General features: G+C 38.6%; 2 protein-coding genes across 2 annotated transcripts in view; both read left to right on the forward strand.

Moving 5' to 3' along the window:
• Positions 1-20,534, forward strand: part of LOC145775955 (malectin-A-like) — a 232,060-nt gene that overhangs the window by 36,974 nt on the left and 174,552 nt on the right. The gene's annotated exons all lie outside the window — the stretch shown is intronic.
• Positions 1-20,534, forward strand: part of LOC145776066 (cytochrome P450 2U1-like) — a 53,905-nt gene that overhangs the window by 1,704 nt on the left and 31,667 nt on the right. Inside the window, exons 2-5 of the mRNA XM_082587474.1 lie at positions 4,895-5,040; positions 13,731-13,833; positions 14,274-14,383; positions 15,017-15,138. Of these exons, the coding sequence (XP_082443600.1) occupies positions 4,895-5,040; positions 13,731-13,833; positions 14,274-14,383; positions 15,017-15,138 (481 nt within the window). The remainder of the gene's footprint in view (positions 1-4,894; positions 5,041-13,730; positions 13,834-14,273; positions 14,384-15,016; positions 15,139-20,534) is intronic.

The following is a 20,534-nucleotide window of genomic DNA, read 5'->3' on the forward strand; positions in this document are numbered from 1 at the left end:
CTTTTGATATAAAAACGTTACTATTTTCGCAAAGTTAGAGCAAAATTATTGACAAACTGGTTAAAAATTTAAGTGGACACACATACTCTACCAGTTTTTTTTTTATTGCTTGTTTACTAAAAGTAGTTAATTTTTTTTAATTTGTCTGATGTCTCCGCCATAATCTCCTTGAAATCGCTAATCTCTTCGTTAAAGGCACTCACGGTCGAATGGAAGGAAACCGTCCACCGGTCAGTCCGAATAGGGTTGCATCAACCACTCATGATACCGTATTGGCAGGGCCCGATTAACCATGAGGCACACGAAGCACAGGCCTCAGGCCCCCTGGTTTTGGGGGCCCCCATTTTTTTTACATTAGTAGGGAAAGTACTATAATTTGAACTACCTAATGAAAAATCTTAATATTTTAAAAAAGATCCACAACATTGGGGTGCAACTAACTTTATTTGATTACTTAAAGGCTAGTTGGTTTGCAAAAATAATTCCAATCAAAAAAACATAACACAAACAAAGAAAACTACATTATTATTTTTTTTATATAGTGGTCCATATTATCAATTCAGTTTCTAAAATGGACCACTCTGTTTCATAATATGGACCACCATACTGTAATATGGACCGTGGTCATGTGAAAGTAAATATATCAAGGAAGTCAAACTTCAAAGGCATGAAATGGAACACAAACACTCAATAAATAAAAATAGTCTGAAACGTTCATGATAGTCATCTCAAACAAGTTTCAAATCATTGATCGTTGGTACAGTTGTCACAATAGTAAAAATGAGCATTTGATATATCAGCACAACTTTCATGGGCCAATTTCTTGCACTGACAACACTGAATCCAATCCTCATCAGTGGACTCGTCACACACAAGACAAGTGCATGCAGAAGCAGCATTGCTTGGAATAACTCTCTTTTTAGAAGACTTAAAGGTTAAAGCCTTTTCTCACATGTTTTGCTGGTTTAGCTTTTTCTGTGAACTTGATTTTATGTTTGTGTGGCGTACCTGTCAGTACAGTAGCCTTTATAGTTTTTCTACGTTTTCTTCCCTTTGTAACTTGTTTTGGAAGTGGGCTTATGTCCTCTACAGATACCCTGCATGAAATGCTAACTGAACAAGGTTGTAAGTTCTTAACACTCAATGACGATGGTCCTGGTGCTTGTGAGATTGCTTCATACGGTGCGTCAGCTAAAGTTCCAGCATTTAATTCTGTTGACATGATAGAATTTTTTTGCCACTTTCTCAATGTTTACCATATCTTATGACAAAGGTGAAATGTTTCGAGGAATTGCATCTTGAGTAGACATATCTTGATCATCAATTATCAGCGGTGATACATTGTTTGGAGAGGTGTCTACTTCATGAGGCTTGTCAGTAACTTCAGCTGAGTGAAAATCACTTTCATCAAATACAAGATAATTAATGGGGTAAATTCCTGCTTTTTTAAATCCATTTTAAATCCATTTTCCATGTTTAGACATGTCGTCAGAACTTAATCAAATTGTTTATAATATCAAAGTGATTACGTAAATTACTGGTAGTAGCTTTTATCACTATAAGAAAGCAAGTTACAAATATATTTTATGATGCACTCTAGAAAGTTTGAAAAAAATGCATAAATCTCATGGAACTTCATTTCTATGCCTGTCTTCATTACTGAGAAAAAAATTTCTACCAATTGACCATAACCTGGACCACTGGTCCATATTACCAAACAGTTCATCATCATCATCATCATCATCCGTTCAGTCGTTTACGACTCTCGGTCACTCTATACGTCATCTTTCTTCACATCTCTCGATCCCACGCAGCCTCCTTCAATTCATGCACTCCCATGCCACTGTCATTTACAATCGTGTCAAGCCATTCTGTTTTCGGGCGCCCCCTTCCTCTTCCTCCGCTCACCAAACCAAGCATGATGTCTTTTTTTATTGATTTGCTTCTCATTATGTGGCCAAAATATGAAAGTTTCTGCCTGACGATTCTAGCTTCTAGGGATATGTCCGGTTTAATTTGTTCAAGAGTTTTCTCGTTTGTTATTTTGGCTGTCCAAGGAACACGCAGTAACCTTCTCCAACACCACAATTCAAATGCGCCAATCTTTCTTTTGTCTGTTTTGTTCATTGTCCATGTTTCGCATCCGTAATTTGCAATTGGGAATATTATAGTTTTGATCAGCTTCTTTTTAGTTTCTAATTTTATATCCTTGCTCTTGCAAATGCTATTCATTCCAACAAATGCATTTCTTCCCAGCGCTATTCTTCTCCTTATCTCTGGTGAGTTATTAGAATCCCAGCTTATTTTTGAGCCTAAAAATATGAATTCCTTCACTGTTTCAATTTCTTGATTTTCGATCTTGATGTTTATGTTATCTGCTTTACCAATTGTTATAATTTTTGTTTTTTTGATGTTGAGTTTCAATCCAGCCCTTTCACTTTCCTTTTTCACTTTGATGATTGAGTCTTCAAGATCTTGTGTGTTCTCGGCCAAAAGGGTAGTGTCATCTGCATATCTTAAGTTGTTTGTAATTCTGCCACCGATTTTCACTCCTATATTGGAATTACTCAACCCTGCTCTCCTCATGACCATTTCTGTGTACATCTTAAATAGAGAAGGAGATTAAATGCACCCTTGGCGTGTTCCTTTTTCAATTTTAAACCAAGCTGTATTTCCGTATGCTGTTCGAACTGTAGCTTCTTGATTTTCATACAATGACCTTATGAGTTCCAGCAGGTGCATTGGCGTTCCCATGTCTCTCAGACTACTCCAAAGAATGTTATGTTGGATAACATCAAAAGCTTTCGAATAATCAATAAAACACATGTACAGATCTTTTTTGTACTCCCTGCTGGTTTGCATAATCCATCTGAGATTTGCAATTTGGTCACGGGTACTTTTGCCTTTTCTAAAACCAGCCTGCTCATCTGGCATTTCTCTTTCAATAATTGAGCCCAGTCGTTTTTGGATGATTTTCAAAAGAATTTTGCTTGCATGAGGTATTAAGGCTATGGTTCGATAGTTTGAACATGTCCGTATGTCTCCTTTCTTTGGAATTGGAATAAATATTGATCTTTTCCAATCTTTTGGCCATTCTTGTGATTTCCAAATACATTGGCATAAGGCCAATAGTATTTGAATTGGCACATGTCTTAATAATTCTGCTGGAATTCCATCGACTCCTGGAGCTTTTTGTTTAGATAGTTGGTCTCTTGCCCAGATAACTTCTTTTTCCAGTATGTCAGGTTCAAGGTCAAACTGTTGACTTTTACGTTCTTCAATCTGTGGTTGCAGTTGAGGGTCCTGATATAACTGCTCAACATACTCCTTCCACCGATTCAAAATTGCTTGTTTGTCATGCAGATCTTCTCCATTTTCTCCACGTACTGTAGCATTCTTGGCCTTGAAGGTTGATCTTGCTTTCTTTACTTGTGAGTAAAGCTCTCACATGTTCCCAGTTTTACTTGCTGATTCCATCTTCCTACATTTTTCTTCCCAATATATGTTTTTATCTTTCCAAGCTTGTTTTTGGAATTCAGCATTTAGCTTTTTGAATTGTATTCTGTTTCCATTTGCTTTTGCTTTCCTTCTATGTTCTGCTAGTTTAATTGTTACAGGGGAAATCCATTGAGCAGATTTGGATGTCTTTTTACTCGGTACATTATTTGCAGCTGCGTCCAAGATCTTTTCCTTTATATTGTCCCATATCATATCAGCTTGCTTATTTTTAGTGTTAAGAAATTTCAAACTGTTTTCAAGTTCGGCTATATAATTTGGTCCAATCTGTTCTGTGTCATATATCATGTTTCTTTTTTCTTGTTTTGTACCGGCATTGCAAAAACGTACTTTTAGTTTGGTTACTAGCAACTGGTGATCTGTTCCACAGTCAGCTCCCGGATATGTCTTTGTCGCCAGAGTGGAGCTTGACCATTTTTGTTGGCATAAAATATAATCAATTTGATTTCTGTATTGTCCGACAGTTAGGTAGTCCATATTACAGTTAGCATAATCTTATGTTGCTTGGTGTCATTTAGAATTAAACAGTGGACATTTCTTCAAGATTTTGGCAGATAGTCATTAGTAATGCCTCTCCTGCAGATTAGGCTACTTTTATATAATCTTTTGTAACTGTAGCAATATTTGAAAAATTCTCAATAGTTTAGACCAGCAAAATAACAACGCAGACCCCCAAAACACAAACCTCTAGTAACAACAAAGAACCAGCTAGGTATCCTTTGAATCTGAAATAGTAAAAACTAGTTCAGTAAGAAAGGTTAATGCAAGCTGTTCACAAACCATGAAATTATTTACTTCAGTCATTGAAAAAACAGCAGTGGTCCAAATTATCAGCCGGTCCACTTTATAGCACTTTCCCCTACGGTAGGCGTAGGTAGTGAAAGTTGTTGTGCCAGTGTGTGCACACTTGTTATTTTTGAATAACAATTTCAAATTGAGTAACGATTTTGCAGTAACAGTTGAGCACTCCTGCTCTGCATCGAAAGCGATTGCCAATAGGGGTCCCTAAACTTAGCTGTGCCTCGGCTCCCGTGAGCCTTAATCAGGCCCTGCGTATTGGCACTTTCTAGTTTTTCTGGTAATTGATTTTTGTGAAGGATAATTCCGTGAATGATTCTTATAAATCATACTCTGAAGCTGAACGTTGAAGAAAAGCTAAACTTGATGCAACATTTATAAGAGAACTGGTTGCCATGGAGGCTAATTTATTTTTTTTTTGTAGCATATTTGCTAAGCTTTTTTATTAGACTGCTCCCTTAGCCCTTCCTATTACGAAATGACCAAAGCAACATAACAGACAATGCTCTTATCTGGCCACGACACTGGCGTGACAAACTATGAAAGAATGAATTGGATTTCAAAATCTTTCATTTTTCAGGCACTTGTAAAGCAGCACACAAAGTTCTCCGGGAAACCTATAATACCGTTTTTTCATCAAGTTAACAAAGGACAAGGGATGTTACTTCTGGATTACAGCAAAGAATGGAAGGCACAAAAAAAGTTTGGCATGGGAATTTTTCGCAAGTAAAAATGAAAAGCACTCAAAAATAAGTGGCGTAGGCTATGCAGAATTTTTTCTATGTGTTGTGATACTTCAGTCACAGTGTCAAATGATCCCCAGAACATCGTTTCCTGGCATAGTCTTAGTTCACTTTTGGGTAGTAGTTTACTGCGGTGCTATTCAAACTGTGATACAAGTACCGGTTCCCATACCTAAGCACTTCACTGTCGGTACGCGATTGGCTTGAAATTAAACTTATTGAGTATTGTTTTGTGTTTTGTGTACCATGCATTTATGCTGTTAAAGCGAAATCAGGGATATCTAAAGAAGGGGATACGAAGGCTTTTAATACGTCTGACAATAGAAGGGCTTTTGTTTATCGTAAATAATCTCTGTTTACCGTAAAATAACAATTGGCACCGATAATAGTTTAATAAATCTTGTTATAATAACCTGCATTGCGCTATTAGCATCAGGCCTGGATGCTCACTGCATGCTCATGGTTACTTGTTAATTCAACTACCCGTACAGTTGCTTTACATCTAGCCTACTGCAAAGGTTTTGTTAAGAAAAACAGCTTACCGGCAACTTTTCAACTGTCTTTCCAAACAAGTATTCTTTAAATATGCACTATGTAACGTTTACTAACTGTCTTTTGAAGCTGACTGTACCAGCTGCAGTACAAAACTTTCTGCAATTTTGAAAAGAACGGCATGTTTCACGCGCTACAAACTACTGCCCTGGTAGTGTCATAAAAATAAGGCAATCGCTGTGAGCCTTCACATCCCCTTCTTTAGCTATCCCTGAGCGAAATATGACTTAATTTTTCAAATGTCAAAAGCTGGTCGCAAGGACATGTGGGCCTACACAAATAAGAAACAATCTTTTTCAGACTCGATTAATTGCGATTGTAATTCAAATAAAAGTGATATTGGAAGTGCCAAAGTGTTGGCGATAAAACAATCGTTTAACCCTATCTGGCATTCGTTTCTAAGACGCACGAAAAGCACGAGATGGGACCATTTGAGCCGCCCTGATTAATGGTTTATAACTTAGCCGCTATAGCCTATATCGCAGATTTGAGAAAATTGACATGCACATAGTCAAATGCTTTTATTTTATATTGTAATTTTTTTTTTTCAAAACTAGTGCTTAGTTTGTGTATTGTGAAAACATATGTTGCAAGAAAGCTCTAAAAACAGGCATTTTACTGGTATTCAGTCATTTTATGTCCGATTTTGTTCGTTCGAATTTTAATTTTGATGATTTGTGAACATTCAAAAAATATGTTTCTCGGCAGCCGATTTGTAGCAAGATTTGACATTCAAAAAATAAAAAAATAACAGTTAACCTCTCAAGTACATGTAGCTTCACACAAAGTGAAATTTCCATGCCTTTTGACTTTTTTTTATTTCTTTAAAAGTAATGTCTAAAAAGACATTATTGACCCAAAAAGAATGTCTAAAAAAACATTATGAAAAGTAACTACGGACAAAGGCCAGTGTTTCGATCTTCCGATCTCTTCAGCGTAGTAAAGTGAAAGTGGAAAGTTGTCTTAAAGTGTTGGTTGAGATGATAATTTGAAACTTGAGTGATTGTTGTGAGACAATGAGACTGGATTTAATTTTTAATTTCGGACTTCAGCGAAACGTAATTTTACAGCCTATTAGAAGGTGTGATTTTTTTGAGAGAATTTGTGCCAAGAAATGACAGGAATTTGTGATGGACGACAAGTGGCTCCTCCTGCCCCATCTTGTGAGTAACATCTGCACCCAAGCAGCAGATACCAAACGAAACTTGTCAACCAAGAGCCTCCACCCGGACGGCACAGCTGCAAGGGGCAATGGACAAGTTCAGACGCCCCACCATTTTGCAGCTCAACATAGAAGGCTACACAACAAGCAAGATCATAGTTGTGGAGCAGCTTGCCCATACCAACCGGGCACTCGTCATCCTCCTCCAAGATACCCACTGCACCTCTGCAGATAGGCTAGCTAATCCCAACTACACGCTAGCCGGGTCTACCTTAAGCAGGAAGCACGGCATTGCCACGTTTGTACATGAGAGCCTGAAGTGGACCTTTGTGGACCAATCTCCAACTGATGCTGAGATTGAGTGGGTGTGCATTTGCATCTCAGACTACAACAACGTAAACATCTACAAGCCCCCATCCTCGCGAATGTTGCCATCATCCCTTCCAACGTTCCCCTTCCCCAGTCTCTACGCTGGCGATTTCAACTGCCAGCACATCGACTGGGGCTACAACAACACAAGCAGCGACGGAAAATTGCTGGCTGACTGGGCCTCTACAAACCATCTTGCCCTCCTATTCAACTCAAAGGAACCAGCCAGTTTCCACTCCGGCCGCTGGGGAACAGGGACAAAAGCTGATTGGAATCAATACAGCCTCCTGACCTATGAGTCTGCTGCAAAGTTACCATCGACTGAAACATGCACCGCAGACGAGGCATACCAGGACTTCTGCAATGCCATAATAACTGCGGCAAAGGCCACAATACTACGTGGCCATCGAACCAGCTATACACCATGCTGGGACTCTGAGTGTGAAGCTCTCTATCGCTCATACCTAGCCGCCACAAGTGGTGTTGCTTCTAACATGGCCGCCACCAGACTACTTGAGCGGCTGGACACAAAGAAGCTTGAGCGATGGAACGAAGCTGTCCAAACCATCGACTTCTCACACTCAAGCCGCAAAGCATGGAGCATCATCAACAACCTCACTGGGCGTTCAGCAAACTCCCCTTGTCAGTGCCCCGTTTCTGCTAATACTATCGCTTCCCAGCTAGTGCAGAACGGGGTCTACAAGACAAAGGACCGCAAGGCATCCCGCCTTGTTGCCAAGAAAGTATCTGCCCTGTGGCGAATGGAAACACCACAAGAAAAAACAATCTCTGGAGACTTCACTCCAGAGGAATTTGCCACCGCCCTCCGCCTAGTGAAACCACACAAGTCTCCAGGGCCGAATAAGATCTGCCCTGAGCTTGTGCTCCATGCTGGCCATGCCCTAAAGTCCTGGTTACGTAGATTTCTCTCTTCCTGCCTGCACCACCTCACAATCCCAAAAATCTGGAGAAGAGTTTTAGTATTTGCGATCCCTAAGCCTCACAAGCCACCAGAGGACCCAAGAAATTATCATCCGATATCCCTCCTCTGTGTTCCTTTTAAGATCCTCGAAAGACTGATCTATGCCCGCGTCAACCCAATCATCGACCCGCTCCTTCCAAAAGAGCAAGCTGGGCTTCGGTGCGGAAAATCCACTGTAGATCAGGTCACACTCTTAACCCAAGACATCGAGGATTGCTTTGAGGCAAAAAAAAAGGCCGGCGCGATCTTTCTAGATCTCACAGCTGCCTATGACACCATATGGCATCGCGGCCTTACTTGCAAGCTGCTTTGACAGCTTCCTGACCGACATATAGTTCATATGATTATGGAACTTGTCAGGAACCGATGCTTCACCCTCACCAACGGTAGCTCACGGCGGAGCAGACTGAGACGCCTGAAAAACGGCGTCCCACAGGGATCGGTCCTGGCTCCACTTCTTTTCAACATCTACACCCACGACCTGCCAACTACGGTCTCCGCAAAATACGCTTATGCGGACGACCTGGCAATTCTCCACTCCACAAGTCGTGGGAAAATCTAGAAGACACCTTGAGCCAGGACATGAAAACTCTCTCAGCCTATCTCCAGAACTTGCGACTGAAACTCAGCGAAACCAAAACTGTGGCAGCAGCTTTCCACCTCCACAATCGGGAAACTGATCGTGAGCTACACGTCCAGAACAATGGAAAATCTCTGTCCTTCTGCCCCGAACCAAGATATCTTGGGGTAACACTGGGCAGATCGCTCACATACCTCCACCATTTGGTGTCACTGCGCAAGAAGCTCACATCCCGCGCTGCGCTACTCAAGCGCCTGGCAGGCTCTAACTGGGGGGCGAGGGCTGACACTTTGCGTATAGCAGCCTTAGCCTTTGTCTACTCTTCAGCAGAGTACTGTGCACTTGTTTGGTGCCGCAGTGCTCACTGCCATAACATCGACACTGCCATAAACAGCGCCCTGCGCACAGTGACCGGATGCCTGCGTCCCACACCATTGGACAATCTCCCCATTCTCGCTGGCATCCAACCCGCTGAGCTTCGTCGCGCAGAAGCCACTCTGTCCCTCGATCGACGGGCACTGGAGCCTAACCACCTTCTCCACCACAAGATCTCTGCTCTCCCAAACGAACACCCCCGTCGACTGAAATCAAGACACCCATTCGTGCCAGCCGCTCAACTTCTTATCAACGAAGCTGATGTACAAGACATCTCTGCGGCTACTTGGGCGGACCATAAATGGAGTTCTGAATGGAAGTCAAGCGCCACCAGACTCTATTCGTTCGTCCCCGACGCCGACACACGCTCCATCGGCCTAACGCTACCAAGACAGGCATGGGTGCGCCTCATCCGTCTCCGTACGGGCGTCGGGCTTTTCCGCTCAACCATGCACCAATGGGGAATGGCCTCTTCCTCCTCCTGTGAATGTGGTGCCGAGGAACAGACCGCAGACCACATCATCAATGACTGTTCCATCTTCAAGCCACCTAACGGAGTGGAAAGTCTGCGTGTCATGGATGATGAAACCAAAGACTGGCTGCTCTCTAGTAGCCTTCCAGTGTAGTCCAGGAACATCGTGAATCGGGGGTGGTAAAAGGATAGACTCTCGGCCCCAGAGGCTCACACGACGACGACAACGACAGGAATTTGTTAAAAATAAAAACTAGAAAAAAAGACAAGAATTTGCAACTGAGCTAGGACATAACAATGTTATTTTTTTAATAACATAACAATAACAATGTTGTTATGTTATTTTTTTATTCACTTGTTGATTCATTCATATCAGTTTGTATCCTCTGTGGATCCTACTCTAGTATCATGGGCCAATCCTATGGATGTTTGCTGGTACACCCCTTCATTTTCTTTGAATTCAAAAATACTTTAAAAAAATTATTTTTTGTATAATAACTACAGTATTTTTCGTATTCATACTACATCAAGCGGTTTTGAGGTTATTGTGATGAATTGCACTGATAGCTTCACAGTGTAGCTTTTAATGATCTGTTTTAGCCTGATGCTGCGAGTTCGCTGTGGCAATATCGAATTGCACTAGCTTTCGGAACACAGTTCCCTAGTCGTGTGCTATGACGAATGGTTCGTATGGCCACAACTACGACTAGGGAACTGTGTTCCGAAAGCTAGTTCAATTCGATATTGCCACAGAAAACTCGCAGCATCAGGCTAAAATAGATCGTTAAAATCTACACTGTGAAGTAAGCAACGATCATGATGCTAAAAGCGAAACTCAATCAATTGCATTGCACTGATAGGTTCTCCGCGGAGGTCATGGCTGCTTAGTATCGTAGTATCTCTCAGGACAAATCAAGATGAATGAAAACATAAAGTAGCTGTCGCGATCCCAGCCAGCAAATCAGTTTTTTACATTGATTCAACGTTTGCAGATTGATTTTCTGGTTGAAAAAAACTCTAGTTTATCACATTCTTTTCCATCCAGCAAAATTGGTTCTTTTTATCTTGATTCAACGTCTGCAATGTTGTTGAAAGTGGTTGATTTGCTGGTTGGTTAGAAGTATAGGTAACACGATTTCCAATCAGCTGTTTTGTCAGGCGTTTCATAGAGTGTAGCTTTCATTTCAATCTGCCAAGATGTTTTAAAATCAGAAGAAAAAAAAATGTTTTTGATACTTTTCAATGTAGTGGAACGTTGAAACGATATAAAAGCCAACTTTTGCTGTCTGGACTACTGCTTTTTGCTAAATTTGTTTAACTTGAGTCTTGCAATATCGAGACAATGTAAAAAGAATAGTTAATATTAATTTTCAAGATTCTAAATGAAATGTACCACAATTCTGGATCAACGCACATTGAATGATTGTGAAGTTATGAAAAATTCAGTTTACAAGCATTTTCTGACAAACAAATGTCATGAATGGCATGACATACATAGTTTCAACATGTACTTTGCACACAAAGGCATATTGCATTTGGAGCAGCGATGGGAAACTTTGCTGAGGTTATTTCTGTTTTTGGAATATCCTCTGATGTCGTCTACACATATGACACTACGCTTTTTGGATGGCTGTGGTTGCTGATTCGGTTGTGGTTAGCCCATAATTTGTTGTCAAATGCACTGTTTTTCTTTTGAGAAGTAGCAAAGTACAAAATACTATAGTAACGGATCATTCCTAGTTGCCAAAATTTGCTTTTCATGTTTTGAACACGTGGAATCTTCGTAAAAACTGGTCAACTTTACTAGCCGAGATCGTGCACTGACGCAATAAAAACTGCCTGGATTGAGACAAAACGATAAATTGTACTATGAGTCCCACTGCGTTTAGTTCTTAGTTTTAATGTGTGATTGATCACTTGACTTGCGGTTGACTGCGGCCACTGTGTACACAATAGCAAGAGCGATATGAGTGACTTCGACTCCGATTGCCAAAATATAGGAATTTAGACAAGATTTCTGAACAACCTGTGATAAAATGCTTATTGTGAACCACATAATGTTCCAAAAATAACTAAATCAGGTTTAACCCTCTGTCTACCGAAAAAAAAAATATGCAAGTTTTACCGTTGGGGTCCATTGGACCCCAAATTACAAAGTACTTATTTTTGACAATAAAATCAGCTCCGATGATGAAATTAAAGCTCAGTAGGAAAGGACGCAACAGACTTCAAAAATCATAATTTATAAACACTGTAGAAAAACCAAAAATACTCGAAATTTAACAAAGAAGTCATACCACAGTAGCCCATGCACAAACTGGGCACAACTGATACGGAATTGGTCAATTCTTGAGCAATGGTCAAACTATTGAGAGATTTGGCTAAAAAACGCATATTAGTCCTACATATTAGTTCACAAGAAATATTGTGAGTTTATATATTATCGCATTCATTGCAAATGATTTGGGAATGTTCTTGGTAAACGTTGAGTTTGCACGTAACACAGAACTGTCTGCATTTTTGGTCTTTGTGTCTTTCGCAAAGATAGCATCTAGCCTTCTTTGATTTTGGCGCCTGATCTTCAACAGCTGTTTCTTATATTCTGTTGCGGATTTAGATGTCTTGTTGATATTGAAGTCGAAGCTGGTAATTCAGCAAGCTCTTTTCCGAGTTGGATCTAAAATTTTCTTCTCTTTCATGCATGCATGCTTCAATGCTGTGCTGCTATTCTCGCCTTGCAATTGATGCAATATCACAAAAGCATTGACAGCTGTGACATCGATCATATTGTAAAATAGAGCTATCTGCTATCTTCTCGTCATTCTTTTGGAAGTGTATTTTCTAAAAATTGTGTCAATAATGTCGACTCCTCTTTTAGTGCTGTTGTAATACAAGATTACTTCAAATACAGCAGGCTTGGGGTTCGTTGGACCCCTCGGTACAAGATGTTATTGTTTTTTTCTATGCTACCAACTTTTGTTTGAGATCAATAATTATTATTATATTGTCCTAAAGATCAAGCAAAGTTGTGCAAAGTCAAGGTATATCAATATCACATCTGCTATATGTCCTGAGATGTCGTAGAGCGAAATTTGTTTTGGGGTCTATAGGACCCCACGGTAGACAGAGGGTTAAACGATGCTCAAATAATAAAAAGTAAAAGTCAAGAAATATCAGCGTTTTAGGAAAATTCTTTCTATATAAAATATCAAAACTAGTGAAGGGCGTGGCCATTTGGTCCAAGCTGATAACAGGTCGAGTTAGGTTTTGTTTGACAATTCGCTGCATTTTATTTACACTTTGGCTTTATGCTGTAGAAACAGATTGATTGAGTGCCGAAACCTCAATATGTCGTTTGTGAAGTTGTGCTCAGCAATGATTCAATGAATCTTCAAATTTAACAAACCACTTATATTCAAAATATGAAATTAGAACTACAAGTTAAAAAAGATTTTTTAAGGGGAAACAAAATGGATTGAAAGCTGCAAGGAAACAAATGTACAGACACTTTTATGCAGGCTAAATATAAAAGCTGTAGGCTACATGCATCCTATGAAGTAGTAGGCCTACTAAAAATTGCAAAAGCTGGAAAACCACACAAACGTTGGTAAAATATTAACGCAACACTGTTTGTGAATTTGCACACTGTAGACTTGTAAAGATTGGACTTGTTACTGTCAATTTTTTTTTGCATAAAATGTGTGACCGGTACGACGAATTACAATAAGACCTTGGCCGGTACGCTGTATTAAAAAGTTTAAGTAGCACTGATCAACTCTGTTGTGAAAATACTTTTACTGGTATCGTAGCTTACTGCACACTTTTTCGTGTAGAAAAGACCATTTTATCTCATAAAATAAACATTTTGTTGCTTAACGGTACAACAGCTAATGTCATATCAATGATAACGTGGAATATTTATAATATTCGTTTCATGACGTAATACTAAATCTTTTGCTGTTTGCTCGTTTCAACTGCGAGTTTTTGTAGGTTGCTGTGACTTATACGGCAACGGATATCAGTTTAGCTCGAAAGGAAAAGCATTTCTGTGGTAGTTAAAGGTATAATAGCACTCTTATACTTTCTCCAAACTCCGTGTCTACGTTAGCATGATATGAGTTATTGTGTAAGATTTATCCTATCTAGTTTAGAATTAACTAGCGCCTTCAAAATCGTTTTAGGGCATTGTCTAGCAAGGGCGGTATGGAGGAAACGTTGGTTGAAGAATCTTTCTGCATGAACGATGTTATTAGGTCAGAGAATGGAAAACCATTTGACATAGCGGTAAATTTCTTTTATAGCGATTTCTTTTCTTTTATAATACACAGTTTTTACTTTTGTTGTAGGCCTACTTGAAACTCTATTAGTTTATTTGCACGAAACTTTTTGTGATTCTTTGCATTTACTTGTGTGAATGAACTTTTGGTTTGGTCTAACTACTTTAAATTTTTGCTTTCAGAGAATGAGAGAGAAGTGTTTTATTTGCTGGGGTCTACTATATTTTTTGTTTATCATACTCCTTGTGAAATAATAGAATACAAATTCAACGTATAAGTGCGAGGGTAAAAAAATGTTGACGAGAACTTGCAAACAAACAAATTTTGTAGCCTGCTATTGCTTTACAAAATAACATCTATACATTTATGTATATACAGTATATTTGTTTCACTGGAAGAGTTAACTCTGCCGATAAACTTACGAAACGTTTATCAATATACTTGTAGAACCTTCTTCACAAAGCAGTGTCAAATGGCATCAGCTCACTTTTGTTGGGAAAGAGATTTCAATATGATGATGAAAAGTTCATAAACTTGATGAGCACCATGCGGAAAAGGTGCAAAATTATTTGTTGTTTCTTTTATGCAAAAGCCACAATAACAATCCAACTGAAGACTTTCAATAAAAAACGTAATTCAGTAAGAAAATACTGAAAGTGCCTATTATTTGTAGAAAAAAAAGGTTGCTGTGTTAGCACCATAAATTTGACTATGCTATATCTTACTTCGTTTTAACCCAGTAGCTCTTAACTTGGGGTCCACGAAAAGCTTCAAACGAGGTCTATAAATGCATAGATTTCAGGAAAGAAGAAGAAGAAAAACATAGATTTTAAGAAGAAAAAGAAGAAGGAAAACGTTGTTTAGCCATAGTTAGGCATTAAATTTCATAGATTGTATTTGAGAGTAACGCCGGAAACATGTCACTCAGGATCGCTCATAACATGGTATGAATCCGAATAATTCTTTGCCATAATTGAATTTTTATGCCTTTGAATTTTTAGATCCATAACTAGAATAGAGTTGAGGATTTACCACTCTGCTAATCGAATGTTAAAAATTGTTGCCCGCACTGTTTTTGAGGCAGCAATCGTTTTAGGCTATGTATTCAACTACGTATAGATAACTTTATATAAACTAGGCTACTTAGGCTACTTCAATAACTTTTTAATTTTTTTTTTTTTTTTTTTCAGCACGAGCAATCGAGTTTCAAATTTCTTTTTACTCTTGTTCATTATGGCTCCTAAGTTAATGAAAGTGCCTATTTTATGCCACTACAACCAGCGTCATGTGAAGAATGCTGAACTCCGGATCGGTAAACTGTTTAGAATAGTACACACAGGGCCGTTGACAGGATTTCTCGGGCCCCATAACAATTTATTTTCGGGCCCCCTTCATTGACAATGTTATGAATATAAAGGTTGTGTACAAACTTGGGGTCAACAACGGGTCGAATAACTGTTGCAGAGATAAACATATGTCGAAAACAGCAGATGAAATTATCCTTCAGTTACACCCAACAAATTTACATGAAAGAAGTGTTTTTTTATTTTTCTGTTGGCGATAAACCATGATTATAATTAAGCTTGCCGAGAAATTGATGCAAACCTTTGGAAAGTTGTTCGAAAATTGTTAAGCCAAATTATGCACAAGGCACAGACAATTGTTTTTATAATACAAGCGCAAATGTATTAGGCTACTAATATAAATCATGAAAGGTTTTGCATTTTCTGTATTTTGACTGACATTTTTGATATTCGTTTTCTGTTGAATTTGTTTGCCGTCTAAAAGTTAAAGCGCCTTGGAAGTGAAAGAACTTGGGAGTGAAAAAAGATCATAGGCCACGGCCGTTTGAAATGTGAGCTACATAAGCTATTGTTGTCAGTGGCTCCGAGAGGGGGGGGGGTCGGGCCAGTTTCCCCCCTAGCAAAACATTGTAAAGAAAAAACGAGTAGTTTTTTGTTTTTGCACTTTTGAGGGGGGCCCATTTTTAGTACTAAAGTAAAAATGTACCAACTAAATAATCAACAAATTCTTAAATTAAGTGCGTAGTTCTAAGTATTTCTCAATCATTGTAAAGGTCACTCTCGATGCTTCTCATCAAGAACAAATCATTTTCGTGTTAAGGTAGGCGATGTTGAACAGCTTCAACACGTAAAATCTGAAGCTGAAATGATTTCTGTATCACTGAACGGTTTCGATTGTATTGATAGTTTCAACTTGAAAACTGGTGCTGTTTTAGCTAAGCGGGAACTATTTTTGCTTGACAACTGAACCTTAACTTCAAAATCTGGGTTGGCCAGGCATAGGATGTTGTATCCAACAAAAGTTATCTGGGAAAGTTAAAGGTATCAGTCCAAACACGATTAAAGAAAGTAAATCCTGTATATTTTTGTTTATGGATCATCATCAGTTATCATCTCCGCCTGCAGCAGATTGCGCATCAATAGAAGTTATTTGCTTCCAAGAGTGGCGATTTTGAGCCAGCTCGCCCAGTGTCGCCAAGTTGAGTCCGGTCCATGATTGGATATTGTCTTGCCATCGTTTTAGTTGTCTGCCACGTTTTCTTTTTCCTTCTACTTTTCCTTCTGTGCAAACTTGCTGATTCCGAATTGTGATCTTTTAGTGTGGCCGAACAGTTTTAAAACTTTTGATTTTATTATTGCTGCAGTTGGATGTAATTTTGTCATAGTTAAAAGATCTTCTGTTTTCGTGTGGTCAAGTAGCCTTTTGTTGGTCATGCTTCTCATGATGTGATTTTGAAAGGTAGCCTAGTGAGTTTTTTCTTTATTTGAGTATTTTGTTTATGGCTGTTGTTGCTTAGGCTAAATGTAGTTGGGATTCATAATGTTGCCTACAGACAGCGTTGGAGTAATTGATTACAAAAAAAGAAAATTTTTTTGCTCCATGAACTGTGAAGACTGAATTAGAGTAATTTTGGGGTGCTGAATCCGAATCTGACCTGAGATTTATCCTATCACGTAAGGTTTGTGAAATCTGATAACAACAAATTGGTACTTTCGTCAAAAGTGGAAGATTTGGCGTTGCGTTTACCACCAACATAAGCAGTGCTGTAACGAAAGGTTAGTGTTAGACAGGCCAAAACAGCCTAAATATGGTTACTGAACAAGCATTGTTATAGACTTGCTTAAATTTTCGTGGTTTCATGCAAAACATTGACTGGGGGAGGGGGTCAGTTACACTTATAGCCTCCCTTTTAGCTTGTTATTATTGCCTTGTTAATAAAGTTGCTTAGAAAACAAATTGGTATCAAAATTCTAATTGGTAGGTGTATTTCAGCTACTTATGCACCACATGGCCTGGATTTCTGGATCTTGCACAATGTGTATGTGCAATAAACGCAACGTCAAATCTTCCACTTTTGACCAAAGTAACAATTATGCTGTTATCATATCTCACAAACCTGACGTGATAGCATAAATCCGAGGTCAGATTCGGATTCAGCACCCGAAATTACTCTAAATCAGTTTTCAAAGTTCATAGAGCAAAAATCGTGTAGACCAGTGTTATCTGTAAGCTAGTGGCATCTTTAAAGCGATAGCCCAGTCAGAGAAAAAATTCTGAAAAATCTAAAGAAAGCTGTCCTATCATCTTGCAAAGAAAATTGAATTCAAGAGGGTAATCAAGGCGTGGTGCAGTCAAACCCAATGCTTTACATTACCCTTTTAAAATTGAAGCTCTAAAGACGTTTCTTAAATGCATCAAGTTGGAACCAACAAGAGCTTGATCGGAAGCTGAGTCAATGCTAAAGTAGCCTACAACTAGCAGTTTTAAATTTGTGACTGCTTTGCATCATGTGGATTACGGTCCTAAACAAGATTCACTGATGAATTTAATGAAATTAAAGGAAGATGTAATCTAAGTAAGAAAAAGCTGAGAAGAGTAGGCTACTACTCGCAAGCTAAAGTTGCAGTGGCAATTATAAATTTAAAAGAAAATGATTTTGTTTTCCTGAGGACAGAACGCTTTTATAACTCCACTTAACTAGCTGAATCATTCGAAGGAAATGTATTCTACCGTATATTGCAAAGGATTCGATAGTTGTTGGAATTGGCAAATGTTAAACAGACATAACTCAGCAACAACACTACATTTAACATTATAAAAACAAAAAACAAAAAGCGAACGTTTTCGGCTAGTCATATAGCCCTTTTCAAGCCTATAAGAAAATACATTATTAAAAGAAATGCTAAAGAATCATATAGTATCACAGCAAAAATATGGTCAAAGCTAAACATTTGAGAAACTGCCTCGCTCACACAAAATGATAACTGAAAATTACACAGCACAACGGGTCAAGTATTTCAGAGGTAAAATTAATTGATTGTTCAGACAAGGACTCAGGCAGATTACGCAAGAAAGACAGAAGCACAAGAGATAGTGGCACAAAACAAAGTAAATGCGAGAAACACAAGACGTGATAATTCAATCAAAAAACTGCTAAAAGGTAAGAAGCTCCGCAAGCAAATAATTGCCTGTTGAGCCCTGGGTTTAAAGATTTGATGATCAATGCCTCGTGAATCTTGGTGTCGAATTCGGACAAACACTTACGAACAATTTTGAAAGACTGCAAAGACGGTTTATTGTTAGAGCACGATTGGCAGTTTCTAATATGGTCTTTAATTGCACTGTTTTTATTAAAATTAGCTAAATTCAAATGCTCTCCCACTCTCGTCACCAAATGTCGTGTGGTCATACCAACGTATGACGATCTAAACACAAACACTAATCTTTTCCTTAATTTCAGCGCTGTTTGCCCGTCTAATTACAAATCTGCTTTGATCAAGTGCCTTATCTCGCGAGCTCGCGACATTTGCTCGAACAATGACTGTTTCAACAATGAAATTAATAAATTACGCTCATACTTTGGTGCTAATCATTATCCGACTTGGTTTTTTAACAAGGTTCTTAGAGGATTTTTGAATTCGGTTTCCACTACGTCTCCAGTTGAGGAACCTGATTTCAAAAACTTTCTAACAATCCCGTTTGTTGGCAAGGAATCCAAACGTTTTGCCACAAGTTTGTCCAGATTTATTGCATTAAAGTTTAACGTTAAGATTTTTCCCGTTTATAAAACATTTAAAGCTGGTTATTATTTTCAGTTGAAGTCTAAAACTCCTTTCCGCTTATGTTCTAACGTCGTGTATAAGTTCACTTGCTCGCATGATGCGAGATCGTCATACGTTGGTATGACCACACGACATTTGGTGACGAGAGTGGGAGAGCATTTGAATTTAGCTAATTTTAATAAAAACAGTGCAATTAAAGACCATATTAGAAACTGCCAATCGTGCTCTAACAATAAACCGTCTTTGCAGTCTTTCAAAATTGTTCGTAAGTGTTTGTCCGAATTCGACACCAAGATTCACGAGGCATTGATCATCAAATCTTTAAACCCAGGGCTCAACAGGCAATTATTTGCTTGCGGAGCTTCTTACCTTTTAGCAGTTTTTTGATTGAATTATCACGTCTTGTGTTTCTCGCATTTACTTTGTTTTGTGCCACTATCTCTTGTGCTTCTGTCTTTCTTGCGTAATCTGCCTGAGTCCTTGTCTGAACAATCAATTAATTTTACCTCTGAAATACTTGACCCGTTGTGCTGTGTAATTTTCAGTTATCATTTTGTGTGAGCGAGGCAGTTTCTCAAATGTTTAGCTTTGACCATATTTTTGCTGTGATACTATATGATTCTTTAGCATTTCTTTTAATAATGTATTTTCTTATAGGCTTGAAAAGGGCTATATGAATAGCCGAAAACGTTCGCTTTTTGTTTTTTGTTTTTATAATGTTAAATGTAGTGTTGTTGCTGAGTTATGTCTGTTTATGGTTTAAAAGAGTTACCTCTCTACCTAAATTGTATTGGCAAATGTATCAACAAACTCAAACTTATCGTCGATGAGTTTGAAGTTCCATGAAAATTTCATTGTATGTCTGCTGTGCAGTTGCGGGCATGTGGACAAATTTAAACCATTTGTAGGCTACAACAATGACATTTTTCAAGACATTTTGGATGAGTTGGTACTTTTGACAGAAAGCCACACAGCAAACTTCAGCTGCAAACCAGAGCGAACCACCCCCATAATCTCTACACAAGGAATCATTGATTGCAACTTTCGAAAGGTTTTTCCAAAAATTGATAGTTTTGTTATGATTTTTTTTGTGTTCCGGTAGCTACCTCCAACGGTTGCGCTTTGAGAACGTGGTTTTAGCAATTACTGAAATTTGTCTATTACTAAAATTTGTTTATTACTTGTCAATTACTAAAAATTTGCCTATGACTCAAAACCGATCGAAAAGCCTAACTATACATGTTGTGCATCAATTCAGACGTCGCAAAATTTCATCATTTGATGCTGTGATCCGAAACTTTGCATTGCAAAAAGTCCAGAAAGAGTTGAATTAAATCAGGGATGTCTAAAGTCCCGCCTGTGGGCCAACTTCGGCCCACGAAACGTTTTTGTATGGTCCGCGCCTGTTGTTGTACAATGTATTATTTTTGGCCTGCAGACACACAAAAATCATATAAATTCAACTTGCAGTTTTCCGAAAAATTATTGTGGCTGTTGGCCCGCGAAAACTTATTATCAAATCTGGCTCGGCTGGGAAAAAGTTTGGTTGAACTATTTTCGTTGCCTGTAGGCCTATTGTGTGTTTACAAAGCTTTCTAGACAAAATAGTTTGCCTCAATAG

The sequence above is a fragment of the Aplidium turbinatum genome, chromosome 1 (assembly GCF_918807975.1).
Source record: "Aplidium turbinatum chromosome 1, kaAplTurb1.1, whole genome shotgun sequence".
Taxonomy (NCBI): Eukaryota; Metazoa; Chordata; class Ascidiacea; order Aplousobranchia; family Polyclinidae; genus Aplidium; species Aplidium turbinatum.